A 20,673-nucleotide genomic window follows, 5' to 3' on the forward strand; every position below is an offset into this window, starting at 1 on the left:
CCCTCCTGGCTGTGGCCTCTCTCTCTCTCTCTCCTCCGCAGCGCCAGCGCCCAGTCCGGTTCACGACTGCCCTTCGGCTCCTTCGGCGCGGTGGCGGCGGCGTCCTCGGACGAGCAGGACGACTTCAGCGAGCTCGCCAAGGCCAAGCGTGGCGTGGGCGGCGGCCCCGCCGGCGCCTCCGGTAGGACGCGTGACGGTGCCGACGAGGACTTCTTCCACTTCGACTTCCCCGAGGGTGGCGGCGACAAGGCCGCCGACCTCCACGACGAGGACGCCGAGGACAAAGACGAGGCGGACGATGACGACCGGTCACCCGGTTTCTCGGCGGGGGCAGCGCACACCAGGACGCAGCCGCTGAAGCAGGCCGGCAACTCGAGGTACCCGTCCTACTCCTCCTACTACCACACGCAGCCCGAGCAGCTGCGCGCTGCCGGCGGCGTCCAGGACCACGACGCGCTCGAGCAGGACGACGAGTTTGGCTTCGACGAGGACGAGCGTGGGGACGTCCGCGAGCCCTCGCGAGGCTCCGGCTCCGGCTCCACCAGCACGGCCAGCGCCGAGGCCTACGACAGCCGCCCGTTCCAAGACGCGCGCGGCGCGGGCAGCAGCAAGCTGGGCGGGCTCTCGTCGGGCTCCTCGGGGCCCGCCAGGTTCAACCTCCAGGGCGGCTTCGTGCCCTCCCCGGTCGACCCGCTGCGCACGCAGGCCACGCAGGCCGCGCATTCCTCCAAGGCCGCCAGCCACGCCGCCGTGCACGCCGCCGTCAAGGCCGCGCACCGCGCCGCCGCTAGCCACGGCAAGCCGGGCGCGGGCGCGGGGGCGGCGCTCTCGCTGGGGGCGGCCGACGGCGGCCTCGGCAGCAGGTCGCCCTACGTGCGCCGCACCCGCGAGGAGCCCGACGACGCCTTCTTCGAGTCCTTCACGGATGGCGACGACCGCGAGGACCGCGAGGCCGACGACTACAAGTTCAGCCCGGAGCACTTCGAGGAGGAGGATGACGGCAACGCGCAGCAGGCCACCGAGGCCGAGGGCGACGACGAGGGCGGGCAGAGCGCGGCGGCCAGCGCCGGCCGCTGCAAGAAGGTGGTGAAGAAGGGCGCGGTGTGCACGGTGTGTGCGGACCCCAAGACGGGCGGCAACTACGAGCAGTGCCAGTACGCCACGGAGCCCGAGACGCAGTCCTACTCGTTCGGCCGGTCCTCGTCGTACGGCAACCCGCGCCCCAAGAGCAGGCGGCGCCGGCGGCGCGAGGAAGGCCGGCAACAGCAGGACTCGTCGCAGGACACGTCGCAGGACTCATCGCAGGACACGTCGCAGGACGCCCAGGATGTGCAACAGCAGGAGACGGCGCAACAGAAGGACGCGGGCGCTGAAGGGAATATTGACGCGTTCGGAGAGGCGCTGAAGGACAGTCACGAGAAGGACCACGAGCAGATCGAGAAAGAGCTAGACAGCTCGCTGGAGCAGCTCCAGGGCCCGAAGTACGAAGACTACTTTAGCTTCCTCTTCCCCGAGCTCTCCAAGGAAAAGAGCCAGGAAAAAAGCAAGGACGACAAGAAAAAGAAGAGCAAGAATAAGAAGAACAGTAAGAAGGCGAAGAAGAAGAAGGCGGACGAAGAACAGGACAGCGAGGAGGTGAGTAGCCTGCTGTCGCGTCTGGAGGACGACGGGGACCCCTTCACGGCCGAGACCACATCCGGCTTGTCGGGCTCGGGGCCGGGGACAGGCGCCTCCGAGGACCTGTGGCTCGGGCCGCCCGAGAGCTTGGGGCCGCCCGGCAAGGGGCTGCAGGGTGTGGGCGTCGTGCCCAAGAAGGACCTGGAGAGGATGCTGGGGGAGTTCCAGCAGAAGGACCGGTCAGACTGCACCAAGGTGGAGAAGGACAAGATGACGTGCTACCAGTGCGTGGACAAGAAGGGCATGCAGCATGAGGAGTGCATGTTCGTTGCCGCGTCCGAGCCCAAGCAGAGGCACCTCGCCTACCACCAGTCGTCAGCCTTCAAGGCACCCGGCCCACCACCTGCGCCGAAGGGCAAGTCAGCTGCCCTGACCGCCAGCACGACTGCGGCCCCGGGGCGCGCTGCGTCCGCTGCCCCCACGCAACGCGCGGCCGCCTCCAACGCCGCCCCCAAGTCTGCCCCCACCCCCACCCCCAGCACCACCTCCACAAAGAGCGGCGCCAAGTCGAGACAGCAGCGCGCGGCCGAGCAGGCCAAGGAGGAGCCTGCGGAGGAGGGCGACGACGGCGAAGACGACAAGGAAGACCTCCAGGAAGTGGACGACGAGGGAGATGACGATCCAGAGGGGCCCCAGGGCTTGGGGCAGGGGCCCGATGACGGCATGTTTACAGAGGAGACCAAACCGGTGTTCGATCGGGCTCTGCGGATGTCCCTGCCAAAGTACATGCTAGAGAGAAGCGAACACGAGAGGGTCTTCGACGAAACGCTTGCGGCAGGGGTATAGTCCAAAGGTCACATGGTATTTTGTTTGTTGTTTACTCAGTGAGACTGATTTATTAGAGCCAATTATTGTTATTGTAACTTTTTGTGATTGAGAGCACCTAACTCGAATCTTTCCCTTTCTTTGTGATATGTTTTCTTAATTTAAAATATTTCTTAGAGGCAATTTAAGATGGGGGAGTATCTTCAGGTCATGGATGAACCTCTAGGCCCTCTGATCTCGACAAGTTTTTGGACTGCACCTGCCTTCCCCTTTTTATCGTTATTTCCGTTTTCTCAGTTTATTGTTGAACTTTGTGTTCAATGTTGTTGATATTGTAAAAGTTTTTGTTTATAATAAAATGTGAGAAAAATTATGATTGGAAACACAATTTTAATTTCCGAATCCTTACAACACAGAACATTCAGTTTTGAAAACATCAGGAAATTGGAGAGAAATAAGTTAGGAAGTATGTATTTTTTTCAATTGGTAGAGAATGTAAATTGAGTATGTTATCAAAATTGCACTCAATAAGGAATGGAATTAAAATTGTAAGTAAGATTTAAGAAGTTTGAATACACCTTACGATTAAGTACAACCGATAAAATGCCCACAGAACAATAAGTGTGACAGGCAGTCATAAACTAAAAAATTAATCTATATGCAGCTGAGAAAGAATCTTATCTGTTCTCTTTATCACAAAACAAGTATTTAAGCAAAATGTCTAAGGCATAGGACATCCACAAATACAAATAATTAAATTTACAATACTCAATTTGTTATCATAGATAATAGAATATGAAAACAATAAATTAAGAAACAAAATTACATACAAACATTGGCAAATTCATTTCATAACACAGGTACTTACACCAACACTTAAGGTCCATTAGTCATTTGGTTGTATAGGTACTTACTCCTAAGTTGTCTATTAATGATAAATAAAATAAGTATAGAGAGGTGCAAAAACACAGATCCATATGGTTCAAAGGTCAAATCTCATGAGAGATGGATGTCAACAAGTACAAACTATTGAGGGTCACAAACAGGATTATCCAGATTTCATATCAAGAATAATCTGGTCAAAATACAAGGTACGACTGATGGTTATTCAAATGATCTTTAAGACATACAAGAAGCTCTGATCCACGGTTGGTTTAGCAAACAGAGGTCTACTCTCGAGGTATGCCTCGAATCATTAAGTAGACCTTTGAGAGCTGATGTCAGACCATATCACAAACCACAAGCCTGCGTTCAGGAGGAACAATAGCATTCATCATTACTTGTCGCTTCTTGTCTTCTGCCATAGCTTTACTGTACATGCGAAACACATCATCCTGGATTGTCCACACATCTTCTTTATATCGCCCCTCAGCCTGGAGTTGCATAACAATTTGCTGAGCATTTGTCTTGTTGATATCTAGAAAACATTTACATTTCAATTAAATGGACAAGCACAAAAGACCGGAAGATTAATTCAATTGGAAAATGAAGTGTACCACCTTTATATTTTGCAATTGAATCAACTATTACAGCAAGCACATCTCGGGCCATACTAAGAGCATCACCACATACATAAAGATATGCACCCTCTTCAAGTAACATTTGACAGATGTCTGTGCTATGAAGTCTTATATTGTCCTGCAATATAACTCTTATGTTCACGCAAAGAATTTTAAATTGGCAAGGCCCTAGCAAGAAATAATTTTGTAAATTACCTGCACATATTTTGAGAAAGACCGATCCCTTGAATGAGCCAAAATATATTTGTCTAATGTTCCGTTTGCGAGATGTCTTTTGACTTCATTGCTATAAAAAAGAAAAGCATATGTGTATTAGTTGCTTATTACTATAATTATTTTTGTAGAGCCCATTTCTGTGCCCATTTACTCATACCTGTAAACCATGTCTCTTTGAGGGTAACGGCAGCCATAAAACAACCAGCTTTGATTCACAGTCACTAAATTTGCATCCTTAAACTGCTTTTCTCTCTCTTGCAAAAACCCTGAAATACCACAGATTCGATTGAGAAACACATCAAGCGGACACATGCCAGCAACTCTTAAATTGCTTACCAATAAATGGGGCGACTCCTACACCAGGGCCAATCATAATGAGGGGGCGACTGAGATCAGCTGGTGCGTGGAATCCACTACTTACTCGCAGAAAAACAGGTATCTGAAACACAATGCACAAAACAATAAGAATCAGATGATGAATCTAGTAATGAAATTCGTTGTAGATTAGATACTACACCAACCTTTATTTGAGGCTTTTCAGACGATATACTGAGAGCTTCTACTCCACTACACAAGGATGCTGCACTATCACTAGCTGTTCGTAGTTTACTAGTGAGTTGCTCAAGCCAACCTGAGCAGACACCAGTCCTTTTCTCCCCCTCTACATAAAATTTAATAACTGAAAAGGCTATATGAATTTGCGTGTCTGCTTCTCCTTTAAATGAAAAATATTCTAATTAGGAAATCAAAGTCAAAACTCACATATTTGATGTGTAAAGAGGTAGCAAAAAAATTTTACCTGAGAGAAATGCAATAGAATATGGCCGTGGCAGCAAGCGTGGCAGATGTTCCAGAACAACGTTAATAGAAGGAAGGCAAGATGGATGGTCCATGAGAAGGGCCTCAAGATAACTGCGTCCTGATGCTATCCATTCAGTGTACTTTTCACTTTTACGACCGCAAAGGTTACTCAAACTCTCATGATCTTTAGGATCTGAAGTATATTCCAATAAGGCCCGAATAAAGAGCTAGGAAAAGCAATTAAAAAAAAATTTTAATCACAAAATATTTTAAAAGTAATATTTTAAAATTATACAAGAACAGCAAATTACCTTTTTTGGTACAGCATGAAGATCGAGACATGATTCAAAAATTTCTCTCAGTGTGGAAAAAGATAGAATGTGATTTGGCACAGATGCTTTTTTTTTTCCAGAATCAGGCTTTACACCTATGTGACATGGAATGTCCATATGTTCTTTAACCCCAAGTCTCTCTAATAATTTTTCTACTTCATCTTTATTATTCCTTGGGCAAATACCTATTGTGTCTCCTGGCACAAGCTTGTGAGGAAAGCCCTAAATAAAAAAGAAAAACAAAATTACAATTTCCTACATTCAAAACTCTATTATGAATAGACTTGATTGGAAAATGTACCTTCATGTCTAATACCAAGTCATAGATATTTTTAACATCATCCCCATGCGATAAGGAATTAGCTGAAACAACATCTGCCCAGAATATCTCAGATATTGCGAATGGCATAGGTGCCTTGATCTGACTTATCGATGCAGTAGGTGAATGCTGCAACAAGAAAATCTTAAAGTTAATTGAAATACAACCTTGTGTCAGAAATTAGCAAATATTGGGTCATTGGTAAAATAAAGAATAAAAAGAATAAACCTTTTTAATTATCTACAAAAATTTAGTATAACCATTTTCCATGATGAAATCAACATGAGTAATCATCGTTGAATTACAAAATTGTGCGAGCCTAGGACAACGATAACCCCCAATTGAAAACAAAGGGGAGGAAAACGTCTTGACTGAAGATGGACTCTAAATCAAAACCACGAGGGAACATGCAGGAACAGCTTTATTTCAAACATGTGAGGAATTATTACTCAAAAATGCCAAAATGTTCAATGTAAAAGAGTCTGTAGGAGGTTCACAGGTCACTATCGATCACATGTAACACCGCGACCTACCGCACTTACCGGTGGTTCACTGACATCATAGTTTACTTCCAAGTATTCTACTGGAAGTTTGGGCAGATCAGACATTGTTTACAACGGATGAGCACTAATAGAGGTGCAGGAAAGCTACACCGCAGGGCAACTACACGCGCGTGTGACGTGAGGCGCAGACAGCTGTAGCAGACGATATGCTCTGCGAATAGGATTAGTTATATTCGCACAAGTTGTGCACAAAGGCGTTGAAACTGTATTTGCACCAGACAATTTGTGTGAAGAGTCGTGGGGGAGCTATGTGCACAAGCCAAGCACAAGTCGTGCGAATAAGTTTTTCTTCGTTCCGGGCACTAGTTGTGCATTTAAGAGAAGCGTATCTATTTGCACAAGCCCAAGTGTTTGGTGTTGTGCAAATAAGAAGTATTCAAATTGTTGCACGAATTGTGCGGCTTGTTTAACAATTTGTATTTGCACCAGTATGTTTCGATGGCAACTCGTTTTTTCCACGAAGATGACTCCCTCGTGTTCAGGCCGTTCGCCGAGTATCCTTATGTTTGGGACAGGTTTGGGAAATGGCTACGTCGAGCAACATTCCCTACCCGGGAAGGAAGTTTACAAGTTGGTGCGACGTAGAGAAGTGTCTAGGTAATATTATATATGTGGCAATTGCGTTGAAAGCTTCATTACGTGAAGATATATGATATCCAGCTTGCTAACCTCACATTCATCAATACATCACTTAGTGTGTACTTCCAATAATGTCTTTCTTTCTTTCCCTTTTGTGAAGATGCATACGGCGAAGAGAAGTGGTTTGCATGGAGTATTGCCCATTCGTCATCAATCGAAAGTGCAAATCTCAACCTGAAAGCGCGAGGTGAGACAGCATTGTATGATCCGAAGCTGAAGCACAAAAATGTCATTCTGACGTGTACTTGTGGGGGCGTGAAGAGGATTAATAATGGGAAAGGGTTGCGTTGCCACCAGTCGTAAGTGTATCTACATACCGTTGAATGAGTATGTTGCCTGTTCACATTGCCTAATTCATTGCCATAATGTTGCACAGAACTTGGAAAACTGGCTGTCGTGTGGAGGTTCACCTAAAGGCCTCAAAGACAGAATTAGTGGTGGATAAATTTGAGCCTGAGCACAACCATCGCTGCGATGAAAAGTTCTTTTCAGCCCTCCCTAAAATTCGTAGGCGGAGGCTGCAGGATCCCAAAGTTAGAGCCACAACAGAGCTTCTGTTCAAAGCTGGTGTGAAACCATGCAAGATCCGCTCTTTGTTGAGATCTATGGACTGTGGCCAGATACAGCAACGTGACTTGGCGAATGAGAGGTATGTATGCCTTATATGTTTGGAGGTGAATTAGTATATTTTTCATAAAGTATTGATGTCCAAACATTTCCACTCAATAGGGCGAGATGGAAGAAGGAGGGCCTTAATGGGAAAACGCCTGAGGAGAAACTTGCTGAATCCTTACAAAAGCTTTTGGATGCTGATCCTGGAGCTTTTATTTACATTGGCAAAGATAAGGATAATAACCTGGAGTATCTCTTTATCCAAACATCAGCACAAAGAAAAGTAATGGAAGACTTTGGTGAGGTTCTCCTGTTGGATCACACGTACAAAATCAATAGGAATAGAATGCCTGTAACTGTGCTGATGGCAATGGACGGCCATGGTGATGGGAGGGCGGTTGGCTATGCCTTCATTGCCAATGAGAAGTCATCAACAATTGGAGAGGTTCTATCTGCATTTAAGACCTCCATCACCAGTGCTGTTGCAGATAGAATACAGACTGTTGTGGTGGACAAAGATTATTCAGAGGTCAAAGCTATAAAGTTGGTTTTGCCAAATGTAAATATACAACTCTGTGATTTCCATGTGTCAAGGACATTCAAAAGTACAACCAAAGCAGAAAAGCCAGAAGTTAAAACCATCATCACAAACATGAGGTATTGTAGCAGCTCGTCTGACTTGGCAAAGCTTGTAAAAGATCTAACAGTATTAGCCACAGAGCAATTCATGAAATATTTCAAAAAAAACTGGCTGTCTTGCCCAATGGCATGGACATTTCGGGACCGAAGTAAGTCTTTGAATTTAGGCAACAATACTAACAACAGGTTGGAAAACCACAACTCCAAAGTGAAGATGGTTAGTATCATTTTTCTTGCTCTTTTAATATTACAAGGAATTATCTTTTCTCACAACTCCTGTGATCGAGATGTTGAAGTTGGGTGGCTTACTTGGAAAAATATTGCCTACTAAATCTGTATCATTATTTTTATCACAGATGTTACATCATAACCACGAGTTGTATGAAGCCCTTGATAACCTTTTAGAATTGGTCCAAAACAAAGAGGATGATGTGATCTTTAGAAACACAATTGACCAGGTTAAAGAGGCCTATTTTATGCACTCCACTGATCCCATTGTCCAAAGTTTAGTGAAAGACTTGACAAGATTTGCCGCTAAACTAATTCTTGAAGAATTGAATCGAACTGTGTCTGCTGAAGAAGTGAAAAGGTTCTGTGCTACTGAAAAAGAGTGCCTGTGCCCTCACTGGGCCTGCTACTTACTGCCATGTCGCCACATGTTTTCAGTGAGGAGACAAAAAGGTGAGTTAATTGCATGCATATTATCTATGTTCACTCCAAGTGTCTGCTGTTGTCTTTTTCTATAGATAACAAAAATTTTACTTTTTACAGGTCTACAAGTTTGCTGTACAGGTAAAATCAACAAACGATGGTGGAAAACACAGTACCACGAAATAGTTACATCTGATGAACCTGAATGTAGAGTGTTTCAGCGTGTTGTTCCAAAACTCATGCCTAGGACAACGAATGAGAGGTACACCCACAGTATGTTGAAAGCCAAAGCAATCTGTGAGGTAATGTCAGAGTCTAGTGAGAAGCAGTACTCATCAAGGTATGCTAATCTGGAAGCACTTCTCCAGTTTTACAGTGAAGGCAAGGAGGTTGCAATTTTGGAAATTCTTCCATCATCAGGTACACATAAGTTAATAAAAATCTATCAAGGTTTATTGACTACTTGTAAAAATCTGTGCGTATTGGATTTTTATGGCAGATTTAACCTGTGCTTGTATTCACACAGCTATCAATCTAAATGCAACTACAGCACTTACTATACTGGAAGGGGAACATCATGTTATTTCTGAAACTCCAAATGGAAAAGAGACAGCTACTGTTGTTACTCCAGAAGAGATTAGTGTTAACTCGGCAGTTCATAATCAAACACAAGGTACCGCAACTCTTACTGTACTGGAAGAGGAACAGGTTATTTCTGTAACTCCAATTGAAAAAGAAACAGCTACTGCTGTTACTTCAGGAGAGACCAGTGTAATCTCAGCAGTTGATAACTCAACTCCAGGTACTTTTCATTGCTGCATATCATTATTAAGGTGTATGTGTATGTGTGCATTGCAATTTTTTTTGTCCTATCTGAATTTCCTACAGTGAGAGCAAATAGCAGGATCGAACAGTCATTTTCCAAACCTGCTACTACTCTAAATATGACTGAAGTGCAGCCCATTGCTCCTGTATGTTTTTGTGGTATTTCTTGTATAAGGTGACTACATTCCAGATATTTTCATTCATCATTATTCCATAACTAATAGCTCCCTGTGTTAACTAACTAGCATGCCATGCAAACATTTTCAGGCTCGTCTCACAGCCAACATCGAGGTGGCCAAACAACCCATTCTACAAGTGTTCTACAAACACTTGTAGGTTCTGGCAACCAGCTAAGAAGTCTAAGAAGTCACTTGTCCAGTCTCAGGACATACAACATACAATTGATTACAGTCAGTAAAAAAAAATGTTCTTGTGACCATTAAGTATTAATAATCTTATTGATTTTCCTTTTCTTCTTAATAGGTGATTTACTGAACTGTAATGAACCTGATGCCATTGCAGAACTTGTGAATGCCATAGATGAACTAGAGAACATGGATGAAACAAACGAAAAGAACAAGGATGATCAACTCATCTTGGACAATGCTGATACTACTTCCCAAAATATTTGTCATGGTTCTATTGAAGTAAATTTGGAAGTGAATGCAAATGAAGCTACTGCCAAAAAAACAAATGGAGAGAAAGAGTTTGTGTCAAATGGTCAAATTGTATCTGGAAATGTAGTAGCGGAAGATGAAGTGGACGATGAAGCGACATTGAATACAAATGGTACCGTAGATGTATTTCAGGCACTGAAAGGAATTGTATTACCACAGCCAGTCAAACAGAAAGGTCGACCACAAGGTCTAGGTAAAACCACTTTCAATTGGACCAAAAAAACCAGCAAACCAAGTAAGTGTATATACTTTGTTAATGTACTCTATAATGCATAATATTCTGACACTAATATTTTGTGTTACATTTTTTCTTAAAGGGGGTTTTGTGATGAGGTCTTTGGAAAAAGGACCAGTGCAGACACGTAAAGATAATGGCTTGAAAATACCAGACTCTGATGTTACAAAGGAGTCTGAGTCAGAGTGGTCTGTGACAAGCCAGTCCAAGGGCTCCTCAGATATTTACAGGGTCTCTAAATCTCAAACACCATTCTGTCATTTATGTGTGGGAACAGAGTGTATCCACATTTGGGCATGTGAATGCCATGATTACAAATTCAGAAGTACTGTTTGTAAACACATTCACAAAGTTATGGATTTGGATAAAAAATCCAATGGTGGGTAATCTATATTAAAAATGAAAATTGCTGTTTACCATACTGTAAATGAAATATCTATTATGCTTGACATTTCAGATAAATCAGTAACTGTAGGTCATCGCCTTTCACTGGAAAGGTCTACTTGTGGTAAGGGGTGCATGATGGTGGTTGTTATCCTGGGTGTAACAGTGTTCAGTGAATACAGTCACAAATCAAGTAGGTGACTGTTTGCATTTGTACAGTAATTACAAGAGGGGCGGCTTTTCTCCCCCCTCCCTTTCCCCTTCCCTTCATGCTTGCTATCGTTAACTTTTCTGCGATCAGGTGCTGCTTCATGGGCTCAGCAATTTTGGTTTAAGGTGCAACATTCCTTCTCTGCTATCAGTGAACTGTCCTATGGTGTGCATGATTTCCAAGTTGTCACATGAACACTGTTTCTAATTTCATTGACTGTCTGATTACAGTTAATTTTACATTTTTTGTGGGATATATTTTGTTACTGTTCCACTTTGTTGAAAAGTAACAAAATATTCTTAACAAAACATGTTTTAATGCCAACATCATATGGGTAAACTGTCAGCTATAATTCAGCAATGGTAAGTTTTTGTTGTAATCTTAGAGGATGTCAATCTCATTATTATGACCTTTCTCTCAGCTGACTCAGATGCTTTCAGAAGCATTGTTTATTATTCACTATTCATTCAGATTTCCTAGTTTTACATTCTCAATTTTATTATTTTTATTTATTCTAACACCCTGCCTTTCAGATAATGATCGTGGTGTTGCTTTGAAACGCCCAAGTCAGCGTGCCCTAGATGTAGTTCCCTCAAAACAACAACGAATGCATGTCACCGTTCGACAAAATAGAGGTTATGGTTGTGGAATCATTTGCAGCAGTAATTTAAAAATATGATTTTGTAATTACAATATTTCATTAAATGGTTATCTTTTTACCTTTCTGCCCCATAGGTTTTGCCACTGGAAGCCCTATTGATGTGAAACCTACATTGAAAAGAACAACAGATGTGGTTGATATTGTGACTCTATCGTCCGATAGTGAGTCAGAGCAAGAGCAGTTTGCTTCCCTAAACAAATCACAGGGTACTGAGACACTAAGTATAAATTGCAAAGAAACAGCCTTCAATTCTATGAATCTTCATACTGATTTTATTTGTTACAATTATTCCACAGGTAAGGATGCAGAGTGTCCAGTGTGCATCAAGTTTGGCAAGCCTAAGGCTGGAGACGGTAATGCACACACATGCACCCTGTGCCAAGTACCAATTCATGCTTTTGGTTGCTCTGTTTCCCGTGGAAGTGGTGAAGAGGGATATGGGGGGAATGATCTACTGTGCATTGCTTGCTCAAAGAAGCAAACCAAAACCATAACAGCACCTTCCATTTGCCAGCTTTGTCGAACAGATGCTGGTGAGGGCCACGTATGTTCTTGTCATATCTGCAATATGCCAATTGATCCTGCCCTCGATATTGCTGATACGGTAACATGCTACCGTTGTCAAAGAACTTGCCACGACTTTCTATGCAGCTCACTAATTAATGCTGTAGAATTGAATGTAGCAAATAATAAGAGATCCATTTGCACAGCTTGTGAGCATTCTTTAAGTATGTAATTTACTTCAAAAAAAAAAGAAAGTCAGTTTTATGCTATGTTGGTGGAACATGCTAATTTCTTTATTTCCAAAATCAGAAACTGGAATGAGTCTTGCTGCTTTTCAAGACATCGATTTACAAAACATGCTTACGGATGAGCACATGCAGCGTGCAAGTTCCATGCTGAAAGAAGAATTTGGCGGAAAAATTGATGGTCTGTCCTGTCCTCTTAGTGTGACCTATGGAGAGAAGGTTGAGGAAATTAATTACTATCCACCACGAAAGAGGGCGAGAGATTACTTGCAGATTATGCACACAGGACGTAGTAACCACTGGGTTACGGCTGTTTTCATGAAAGGTATGGAGCAGTTATGCTTTCACTAATTTGTGACTGTTTTAGGCGAAGATTCTATCTATTTTCATTACATTTGCAGGATCCTCAACTGTTACCATTTTAGACAGTCTGCGTACCACAGGTCTGTCGGGACACACCAAAATGCAATGTGCTATGATTGCTCAGTCGGATGAGTCTAACGTGATCATTGTGCGACCACCATGTGCTCAGCAAAAAAATTCTGTTGACTGTGCTCTTTACTCAATAGCACATGCTGTAGAGTTCTGCCATGTAGGAAAGGTTCAATTTATTGACTTTGATCCCTCTCAGTTGAGAAGTCATTGGAAGCAGTGTGTGGAGACTGGAAAACTGTCCGTCTTTCCAAGAAGATCAGCCAGACCCAAAAGAACCCTTGAGGAAGATGATGTGTGTGTCTTAAAAATCTACTGCACTTGCAGATTACCTGATACTGTTGACAATATGATTCTTTGTGAATTGTGCGGCTCCTGGTACCACAAGGCCTGTGAGGGCGTGAAAGAAGACCCTGGCACCTCTTGGATGTGCAAAAAATGCAAGGCGTAGGTGATTCGTAAATGGGTTCTGAAAAGGCAGAAGTTATAGGCGGTGTTTCAGGAAATATCTCAGTTTGTTTGTAACAATATGCTTTGAGGCCTTTTTTCATATCATTCTAGTCAACTATTGTCTTGATTTTAATGATGTAAATATGCTTTGAGGCCTTTTTTCATATCATCCTAGTCAACTATGGTCTTGATTTTAATGATGTAACAAGTTCAACACTGTTGTATTATTGATGTGAGCTTTGTCAACTGAACTCATTATAGAGGTAATTATTAGGTTTTAAATCATGAAGCTTGTGAAAAGTAGATATGATTTAAGAAGTATTTTAGGTATTTGTTGTTGGTATTCTATATGGATAATGTTTTGTATTGTTATACTTGACTGCCTGTCGCTATGGTCCTCCTTTTGGTGCTGCAAACACAAACGTTGCACATATTTATTTTAGGAGTCTAATTCTGGATTTTAACTTGACTGTAAACTGCTTGTAATTACCAAATACACCTACTTTCAATGTCTAACAATGCCAATGCAGCTGATAAGTGTATGTTCTTTGTTTTTACAATCACTTTAAATAATTGTGCTCAGGAGATCTATCTTGAGTATATTGGCATCTGACTTTTGTGATTTGTCATACCTTTTTCTGGAAGATTATAAAATTCTAAATACGTTTCCTAGTATATGCTTCCTCTTACTGCCCATATCTCATACCTACTACAACTTTGCTACATTACTGCAGTCATTCCACTGAAAAATAAATTAATGATGGCATCTAATCAAGTTTTGATGATAAGGCTGACTGCTAAATTTGCCCTCAATGTTTTCCAAAAATAAATAAAATGGGACAACTAGAAATAATATCACAGTAAATTAAAATTTATTTTAAGAAAAATTAAGCAGCAAACCTAAATATGTATAAAAAAAAAACTAACAAATATGGGAAATCAGATGTATGAACAAGAACTGAACATGAAGTAAACCAAATTGACATATCTAATTTGAAAGCAATGACTACCTAAACAAGCAGATCAAACCAAAAAAAGTGTAACTGATATACTTTGTTTATGTGGTGCAAAGGTTTGTAGCAATATGTCTTCTAAGCAATGTTGATCGAGTTGTGCAAATAGCAGTTTCTCTTCTGATTGCACAAATTGTGCTGTCAGATGAACATTGGCTGTTTGCACCAATTGTGTATGTTTTCGAACAAGCGATATTTAAACGACTCGTGTATAGTTTATATCGAACTATATTTGCACGACTCAGAGTGATTGTGACTTTTACCACAAACGCTCATGCCGTAAGAAAAGAGTCATCCGGCCGGGAGGCGAACCAGCGATCCTCCCTTGAGGGTCTGACTCGTTACACCTCGTCTACGAGTCAGCTCGAAAGCAGATGTCGCGAGCTTCAAACACTATCACCATGTTCGAGTGCAGTAGGTTGTGCAAATAGCAAACATTTACTTTCTTGCACAAGTTGTGCAAAAGTGTGTGAAGGCGCTATTTGCACCCTTTTTATATATCCCCTGGTGCAAATAGCGTTTGTTCAGTAGATTGCACAAGTTGTGCATATAACCGAAAACCGCCTATTTCCACCACTTGTGCGAATATCCTCATCGCTGCGAATAGCACATTTGGCGCCTCATGGCACCAGGCAAATACTGTCATCGTAAAATCATCTGATTTTACTTTCTTTTAAAGGTAAAAAATTAACTCATCTCATTTTTGAAAAAGTTGATACTTTATTTATTTAAATTGATAAAAAATTTAAAAATTTATTTGTAAAACACAATAACTACACACAATATGTAGTATAATTGTAATAATGATAAGTTTATATCAGTATTTTGTCAATGATCTGATGTCAAAAAACATACACATGCATGCAATAATGTCAAAGTTTTGATGAAATTCGCTGGCTGGGTTTCATCGCCAATAATTATTGGCATTCATGAACAGTCTTCATGAGATGTGACAACTTTCGTCTGCTGTGTTTTCCTGAGGAATCCTATCCTCTTGGCCTACAGGCCAAGAGTTGGATCTGAAACAAACAACAGATGAAACATAGATATTAAAATAGAACTTTGTGTGCAAGACGATAAACAAAAGCAGACTATTTACCTGTCCATCCCACATTCAGGAAAATAACGGAGACTTTTTCGGCTAATAAAATAAGACAGGTGTGGTCATTTTTGGAGGATGCATTGTTACTCAAGACTGATCAAAAACTTCACAAATTTTCAATTACAGAAGTCATGTTTTACCTCAATAGATCAGAACTTACCATCCAAAGTAAACCATTGGATCAACAGAATCATCTTCTAGACTCCTCTGAAATTTCTTTAGAATGTGCTTAATGCAATTTGAAACATTTCTGAAGAATATTGGATTGTCAACATTGTCCAATAAATTTAGACTATCATCCCAGTAGTACTTGATCCTGCCTTCCCTCATGTGCTCTTCTAAAATTTCTAATGCCTTTGAAGAAATGAGTTAGAGCAAGAGAGAGAAAATGACTAAATGAGTAAAACAAAAGAGATCAAGAAAATTGTGAATCACCAGGACAAGGGGACAACATTTTAAAAATGTTACAGCACCTACTTTCATTATCATCTGACCAAGACCCTTGCCTTCCAGATCACAGGATTGCATCATCCACATAAACATGGTCTTTATGTAATAGCTGGAGAGTCCTTTCCATTCCATTGTATCACGTAATTTCTGGTAATAAATCAAACATGTGTAAATGTACGAATTGTTTATTGTTAAGTAGGAATATTTCTAGGTAAATGTACCATTTATTAATTACTAACCTTCATAATCCTTATGGATGGTTTCACATGAGTCTTTCCACTCATTAAGTCCCTCTCTATTTCATACAGACTTGTGCGCCACTCTTCATCAGAGGAATTTTTTGATCCTTTAGGAATAGCATACCACTTTCGTTCTACTCCACCCTTAGATGGGTGTTTCTAATAAAAAGAATGTGTTATTGGTACACACAAGGAAAAGCAAAGAGTTATTGGACTGCCTTCCTTACTGAGCTATACTTACATTAACTGTAGCTCGTATTTTTTCAGGGAGAAGTTTGAGAGAAAATTCAAGTGCTGGGACAAGATCTACTGACAATGTTTTACCATTGTTCATAGTAACATTGATAGTAATTGCAGGCCCTGACCACGAACGTGCAACTCTCTGATGTATGTAAAATTAGAAGTATTATTGAAAGTCATGGTTATAGCATTTAAAAATTTGTAGTTGAGTGAACATGTATTTACCCTCAAATTTTCCCATTGCTTGTTCTCAATTTCATTTAAAGCAGTATCAACTACACTTGTCATCCACTTAAGTACTTCTGATCGCATAATAAAACCATCAACATCTAACCATTGTTTTAGTTTTCTGTTAAAAATAAATCAATCACATAATATGTTATCAGGGCATTAAAACCACACACTGGCAGATTCTCTTTGAATACTCACTTAGTAATGTGCGAAACCTGCCGCTCTGCTGTTAAATCGTTCTCAACTTTACATTTTTTGACCACCGAAGCTGTCTTAACTGCTGTGAACCCTCGTGGTAAAACCACTCCGATATGCCCACTATTGAGGTCAACCACCTAAATAAAAGAGTGATTAGTAATAGTTAGAAGATAATAAATAGATCATCCAACTTTTAAATTCTTGCCTTCACATCCGCTTGGACATCAGGGGGAAAAAGCAGTACATTCACATCAAATTCATCTTGATTACATATTCGAAGATTTTCCCATGTACTTCCTGCTGGTCTGTGTTCCCTGTATAGAAAGTTGAATAGGGGGTCAGCTCTTTTCATAGCAGGTATGAGGGTATCTAAAAGTTCCTGGGAAAAAAGATTAAAACAGAAATAATGAAATGTTTTTTTAAAATTAAAGCAGCCACATTAATTGTAGAATAATTTCAGATTTTATAAATTTTACCTTGAAGGTTGCTTCGTAAATGATTTTGTCATGTCTGTCAATTTTCAGTGAGTCTTTTAACAAATTCTCAAACCATTCATCAAATTTGTTGTATGGATGTCTAAATTTTCTAACCAGGCTCTGCACAGAAATTAATGAGAATTTATTATTTTATGATTTTATTACAGTATTTTGAAATGCTTTGACTTGAACCTACTTCAGGTTGAGCAAGTTGAGCACCAGATTCCATCTGCCCACCAGCAGCAAGTGTCTGCTTGATGCAAGCCACCTCCTCGTTTTGCAGTTGTTCCACATTTTCCTGAGTGAAATAATGTGATTGTACATTAGGGTGGTTTATAGTTACGCTAATGCAGGAGAAGGGTTTTTAGAAATTTGTGTTTTACACTGGAGCGGCCAATCAGATCCATCACCCATCATTTCATATATTTGCATGCTTAGGTGATTATTTAGGTTGTTAAGTAATGCAATAAGTGTATTTTCACAAGTTACTTAAAGATATTTGAAGACACTATCAGTACTTGTTTCTGTTGAGGGACTCAGATTCCTTATCAATTTGTAAAAAATACATTAATTGCATTGCAGAACAACCTCAGTAGCATAAGTAATCCCTGTTGTCATACACAAGGAAAACTCTAAAATGATTGGGAGAGCACCTTCACTATTTCTTTCAAACAAAATTTAAAAAGTATTGTTTTCTCTTTTACCCAAAACAGTAGTCTGCGAGGATCCAAAAACCCGAAGTTTGAACTTGAACTTGGCCGCTCTGCTTGTGCAGTAGACGCTGAAGTGGTTTGGGGCTCATTCTCTCCACTATTAAAATATCTCTGGAACAGATAATACAGACAAATATACACAAACTATTGTCACAACTTGGTGCAAATCTCATTGTTAGGGCACCGTACGTTTGCCAAATAGATGGTCCCACCCAAAGCGGCAGCACCGGCAGCAACTGTAGCAACAGTGTCCCAATTGATACCTTGATTCGGTTGTCCCCTTCCCCTCCCCCTTCCCCCTCCCCCCTGGTTGTTGAAGTTGTGCGGAATCATTTTTCCAAAATGCCAAGCGTCAGCTTCAGAAAAGTGTCAGTCTTTTCACAGTTTCTTCATTTACAGGAGAGGGAATGCAGAATGCAGATCAGCTGGCCGGGGTGGGGATAGGCTTAAGCAGAGATAAAGCCTGTGCCTTGTAATTGAGTCCGTGTACATGTTATATGTAAAAAATGAGAAAAAATGGACTAGAGTGGAAATCTCGGCACATGTCCGTCTATTTTATTTTCTAAAGAATTTACGTCGATACTTAATGGGATCTAGGGGGGAGTCACGGAACACACCTAGAGTCCGTGGCTCAAGAGAGTGCATACTCTACTGCCAACAAAGTAAGAAGAACAAAAGTTAGCACGGTCATTATCCTTTTTCGTCTGGGTTTTGTATGGGTAGATTGACTGTTTGTGGTCTATTTTTTTAAAAAAACAATTGGTAATTTAGTTGTTTGTTACGAAAAAAGTACTTGTTATTTGTTACGTTGGAATGTTTTATCTTTCCTTACCTCCGAGTCGCATCCATCGCGAAGTAAACGGGAGTTGTTAGTTCAACGACCTTGGACATTGGGTGATCAGCAAGCATACTGCTTTTTTATTTCTGTACTTTTGAAAATCAAGAGTCGCGTGTGAGGTGAGAAGAGCCGCTTTTGTGGTCGCAAGTTTGTTACAAGAGCTCCTCGATGTTGTGACGTGCTGCTCTCCCGTCGACGGACCTCTGGTGCAGCGCGCAATGGACAGTGATCGAGGTAAGCAACAAGGTTAACCCTACTATTTTGAGTTCGCAGTACCCACTATCGGGCCAGTTCGTTGCCCCAACAGTTGGGCCGAGAGCCGAGACGGTACGGGAGGCGGCACGGTGACCGACACCTGATGTGCCATCGTAATGGGACTAGACTTACAGATTTTTAATGTAGCTATTCTGACTTTTTTGAGACACTGTTACAGGGGCAAAATGCTTCAATAGAATCTCATCACCTCTGAGAGACAATGCATTCAGTGTTGGGTCTTTGAAATTTCATTAATATTTGATGCTATACACTTATTTTACGGTCAATATGCTATTATTCCCATGATAACTATTGCCTGGTGCAGACAGTTTCTTTTCCCCCTTTTACGGGAATATCCCAGCCCCCCATAATGCATGTATTTAGCTCGATTGAGCTGAACGTCAGCAGGATGTTTTGTGAAACTTTCGTGTTTCTTTCTGTATGGTCAGTGCACTTAGTCGTATATTTCTAAATTATTGGGGGCTACATAGTTAAGCATCTGTGGTGTGATGTTTGAAGTTGAAGTTAATCTTTCCTGACATTTTGGAGGAATCAAATTTAACCCTTATAAGAAAACTTTCTTCTCTCCTTCTTTTGCACCTATTCCCTTTGTGGTGGAGGAATAAGTTGTGTTGCTTTCAAAGTCTGTGAAGCCCTTTTGACTCTTGTCAAAGCCCCCTGAAGCCCTTTGCCTGCATCTCCTCTGTGGCCCTGACCTTATTCGTGGACCGACCCGGCTGCACGAGTGTAGAGTCCTGCATGCTGCGTCCGTCCGACTTGCCGCATCCCCCCCCCCCCCCCCCCGTTTACTCTTTTCTCCCACAGACAGGGCCTATTTTCTGTGTCGACTCGAGCGATCCGTCTTGTTTCCGCACGGACACGGACGTCTACAGAACAGAACCAGGTCAATGTTTTGGCGGTTGAGGCTTCGACTTGTTGAAGCGACAACAGAGGCGGCGCGGCACTCGGGCGACATAATATGTCACTGGTGAAAAGTGAAAAGGGCGTAAGTTCAATGGGAAATCCGAGGACTTTTTACTTTTCACCAGTGGTATGTCAGCCGAGCTAAGCGACAAGCGCGTCTTTTCACGGGGACCAGCTGGCATTCAAGCTGGTCGGGTAAACCATGGGTAAACCAAGCAAACATCCCTGTGTTAGAGTCCCCATAAGAACCGATTGGTTTCACCCGGGCGCTTAGAAACCAGGATGTTTGTTTACAGCGTGTTGTGGGGCACGTACCGGGTGATTCAGAGAAGACGCTGGTGCAGGCGGGTTTGCCTACCCGATCTGCCCGTAAGGCGTCATGGCCCCTTGGGTAGGCAAACCCGCTCGCACCTGCGTCTTCTCTGAACCACCCGGTACAGCATGCAACTCTCCGCTGCTTGTAAGGGCGTTCGAACCAAGTGCGCGCCCATCCCTGCTGCTGCTCGCGGTCTCTTGACTTCACCACGACGACGACACCCCCGCGCCGTGCCCGCCACCCGCCAGGATGACGTCAGCCAGCCTCTTTCCCGAGGCGACGACGAGACTCCCACGGACTGCACGCCAGCACCCCCCACC

The 20,673-nt window shown here is 42.4% G+C and overlaps 6 protein-coding genes and 1 long non-coding RNA gene across 11 annotated transcripts in view; 5 read left to right on the forward strand and 2 right to left on the reverse strand.

Moving 5' to 3' along the window:
* Window positions 1-2,818, forward strand: part of LOC113212660 (uncharacterized) — a 14,037-nt gene extending 11,219 nt beyond the window's left edge. Inside the window, exon 3 of the mRNA XM_052267948.1 lies at window positions 42-2,818. Coding sequence (XP_052123908.1) covers window positions 42-2,463 — 2,422 coding nt within the window. The 3' untranslated portion in view covers window positions 2,464-2,818. The remainder of the gene's footprint in view (window positions 1-41) is intronic.
* LOC127749511 (methionine synthase reductase-like) lies at window positions 2,813-6,348 on the reverse strand. Its single transcript, XM_052267940.1, has 10 exons — window positions 6,173-6,348; window positions 5,613-5,759; window positions 5,291-5,533; window positions 4,978-5,206; window positions 4,700-4,893; window positions 4,515-4,617; window positions 4,336-4,444; window positions 4,158-4,248; window positions 3,942-4,080; window positions 2,813-3,859 (listed from the first exon to the last, which is right to left on the reverse strand). Exons 1-10 carry the CDS (start codon window positions 6,236-6,238, stop codon window positions 3,663-3,665), a joined length of 1,518 nt encoding a protein of 505 aa, XP_052123900.1. The 5' UTR covers window positions 6,239-6,348; the 3' UTR covers window positions 2,813-3,662.
* A 172-nt stretch (window positions 6,349-6,520) lies between these two features.
* On the forward strand, window positions 6,521-11,701 carry LOC113205304 (uncharacterized). Of its 2 annotated transcripts, none has more exons than XM_052267942.1 (14): window positions 6,521-6,790; window positions 6,933-7,131; window positions 7,209-7,481; window positions 7,562-8,300; window positions 8,440-8,764; window positions 8,855-9,154; window positions 9,261-9,536; window positions 9,623-9,734; window positions 9,827-9,969; window positions 10,043-10,471; window positions 10,554-10,850; window positions 10,929-11,048; window positions 11,297-11,428; window positions 11,600-11,701. In XM_052267942.1, exons 1-13 carry the CDS (start codon window positions 6,718-6,720, stop codon window positions 11,353-11,355), a joined length of 3,345 nt encoding a protein of 1,114 aa, XP_052123902.1. In that variant the 5' UTR covers window positions 6,521-6,717; the 3' UTR covers window positions 11,356-11,428; window positions 11,600-11,701. The 2 variants fall into 2 exon arrangements, with proteins under 2 accessions (XP_052123902.1, XP_052123901.1); XM_052267941.1 differs by having other exon boundaries at window positions 11,157-11,428; window positions 11,600-11,617.
* LOC127749512 (uncharacterized) lies at window positions 11,435-14,023 on the forward strand. 2 transcript variants are annotated; one of them, XM_052267943.1, is made up of 5 exons: window positions 11,435-11,707; window positions 11,802-11,933; window positions 12,024-12,455; window positions 12,541-12,801; window positions 12,878-14,023. In XM_052267943.1, the coding sequence occupies exons 1-5, from the start codon at window positions 11,497-11,499 to the stop codon at window positions 13,357-13,359; spliced, it is 1,518 nt and encodes a 505-aa protein (XP_052123903.1). In that variant the 5' UTR covers window positions 11,435-11,496; the 3' UTR covers window positions 13,360-14,023. The 2 variants fall into 2 exon arrangements, with proteins under 2 accessions (XP_052123903.1, XP_052123904.1); XM_052267944.1 differs by having other exon boundaries at window positions 11,435-11,701.
* A 1,048-nt stretch (window positions 14,024-15,071) lies between these two features.
* On the reverse strand, window positions 15,072-18,475 carry LOC113205289 (cyclic GMP-AMP synthase-like receptor). 2 transcript variants are annotated; one of them, XM_026420849.2, is made up of 13 exons: window positions 18,210-18,474; window positions 18,012-18,131; window positions 17,504-17,605; window positions 17,308-17,427; window positions 17,037-17,210; window positions 16,832-16,968; window positions 16,628-16,751; window positions 16,404-16,544; window positions 16,163-16,321; window positions 15,951-16,070; window positions 15,634-15,827; window positions 15,471-15,512; window positions 15,072-15,390 (listed from the first exon to the last, which is right to left on the reverse strand). In XM_026420849.2, exons 1-13 carry the CDS (start codon window positions 18,351-18,353, stop codon window positions 15,312-15,314), a joined length of 1,656 nt encoding a protein of 551 aa, XP_026276634.2. In that variant the 5' UTR covers window positions 18,354-18,474; the 3' UTR covers window positions 15,072-15,311. The 2 variants fall into 2 exon arrangements, with proteins under 2 accessions (XP_026276634.2, XP_052123883.1); XM_052267923.1 differs by lacking the exons at window positions 15,072-15,390; window positions 15,471-15,512 and having other exon boundaries at window positions 15,727-15,865; window positions 18,210-18,475.
* On the forward strand, window positions 15,987-16,735 carry LOC127749510 (uncharacterized). The gene is made up of 2 exons (XR_008011201.1): window positions 15,987-16,134; window positions 16,232-16,735. It is a non-coding gene; the product is annotated as an uncharacterized LOC127749510 (long non-coding RNA).
* Window positions 18,476-18,685: 210 nt separating the features above from the next.
* Window positions 18,686-20,673, forward strand: part of LOC113205290 (retinoic acid receptor RXR-alpha-B) — a 20,498-nt gene continuing 18,510 nt past the window's right edge. Inside the window, exon 1 of one of the 2 annotated variants that reach the window (XM_052267929.1) lies at window positions 18,686-19,092. In XM_052267929.1, the coding sequence (XP_052123889.1) occupies window positions 19,077-19,092 (16 nt within the window). In that variant the 5' untranslated portion in view covers window positions 18,686-19,076. The remainder of the gene's footprint in view (window positions 19,093-20,673) is intronic. The other variant, XM_052267927.1, reaches the window with a different exon arrangement.

The sequence above is a fragment of the Frankliniella occidentalis genome, unplaced genomic scaffold (assembly GCF_000697945.3).
Source record: "Frankliniella occidentalis isolate FOCC.00 unplaced genomic scaffold, Focc_3.1 Scaffold61, whole genome shotgun sequence".
Lineage (NCBI taxonomy): Eukaryota > Metazoa > Arthropoda > Insecta > Thysanoptera > Thripidae > Frankliniella > Frankliniella occidentalis.

Excerpts from the sequence above, each read along its gene's own strand:
- LOC127749511 (XM_052267940.1), bottom strand. The coding sequence starts at position 6,238 with ATGTCTGATCTGCCCAAACTTCCAGTAGAATACTTGGAAGTAAACTAT. Across the intron at positions 4,445-4,514 it reads AGGAGTCGCCCCATTTATTG|GGTTTTTGCAAGAGAGAGAA; the intron begins GTAAGCAATTTA and ends GTGGTATTTCAG. Across the intron at positions 3,860-3,941 it reads TTCAATTGCAAAATATAAAG|ATATCAACAAGACAAATGCT; the intron begins GTGGTACACTTC and ends AATGTTTTCTAG.
- LOC113205289 (XM_026420849.2), bottom strand. The coding sequence starts at position 18,353 with ATGATTCCGCACAACTTCAACAACCAGGGGGGAGGGGGAAGGGGGAGG. Across the intron at positions 16,969-17,036 it reads ATGTCCAAGCGGATGTGAAG|GTGGTTGACCTCAATAGTGG; the intron begins GCAAGAATTTAA and ends TCTTTTATTTAG. Across the intron at positions 16,752-16,831 it reads CAGGTTTCGCACATTACTAA|AAAACTAAAACAATGGTTAG; the intron begins GTGAGTATTCAA and ends TATTTTTAACAG.
- LOC127749512 (XM_052267943.1), top strand. The coding sequence starts at position 11,497 with ATGCTTTCAGAAGCATTGTTTATTATTCACTATTCATTCAGATTTCCT. Across the intron at positions 11,708-11,801 it reads TCGACAAAATAGAGGTTATG|GTTTTGCCACTGGAAGCCCT; the intron begins GTTGTGGAATCA and ends TCTGCCCCATAG. Across the intron at positions 12,456-12,540 it reads AGCTTGTGAGCATTCTTTAA|AAACTGGAATGAGTCTTGCT; the intron begins GTATGTAATTTA and ends TTCCAAAATCAG.
- LOC113205304 (XM_052267941.1), top strand. The coding sequence starts at position 6,718 with ATGGCTACGTCGAGCAACATTCCCTACCCGGGAAGGAAGTTTACAAGT. Across the intron at positions 8,765-8,854 it reads TTCAGTGAGGAGACAAAAAG|GTCTACAAGTTTGCTGTACA; the intron begins GTGAGTTAATTG and ends TACTTTTTACAG. Across the intron at positions 11,049-11,156 it reads TGAATACAGTCACAAATCAA|GTGCTGCTTCATGGGCTCAG; the intron begins GTAGGTGACTGT and ends TTCTGCGATCAG.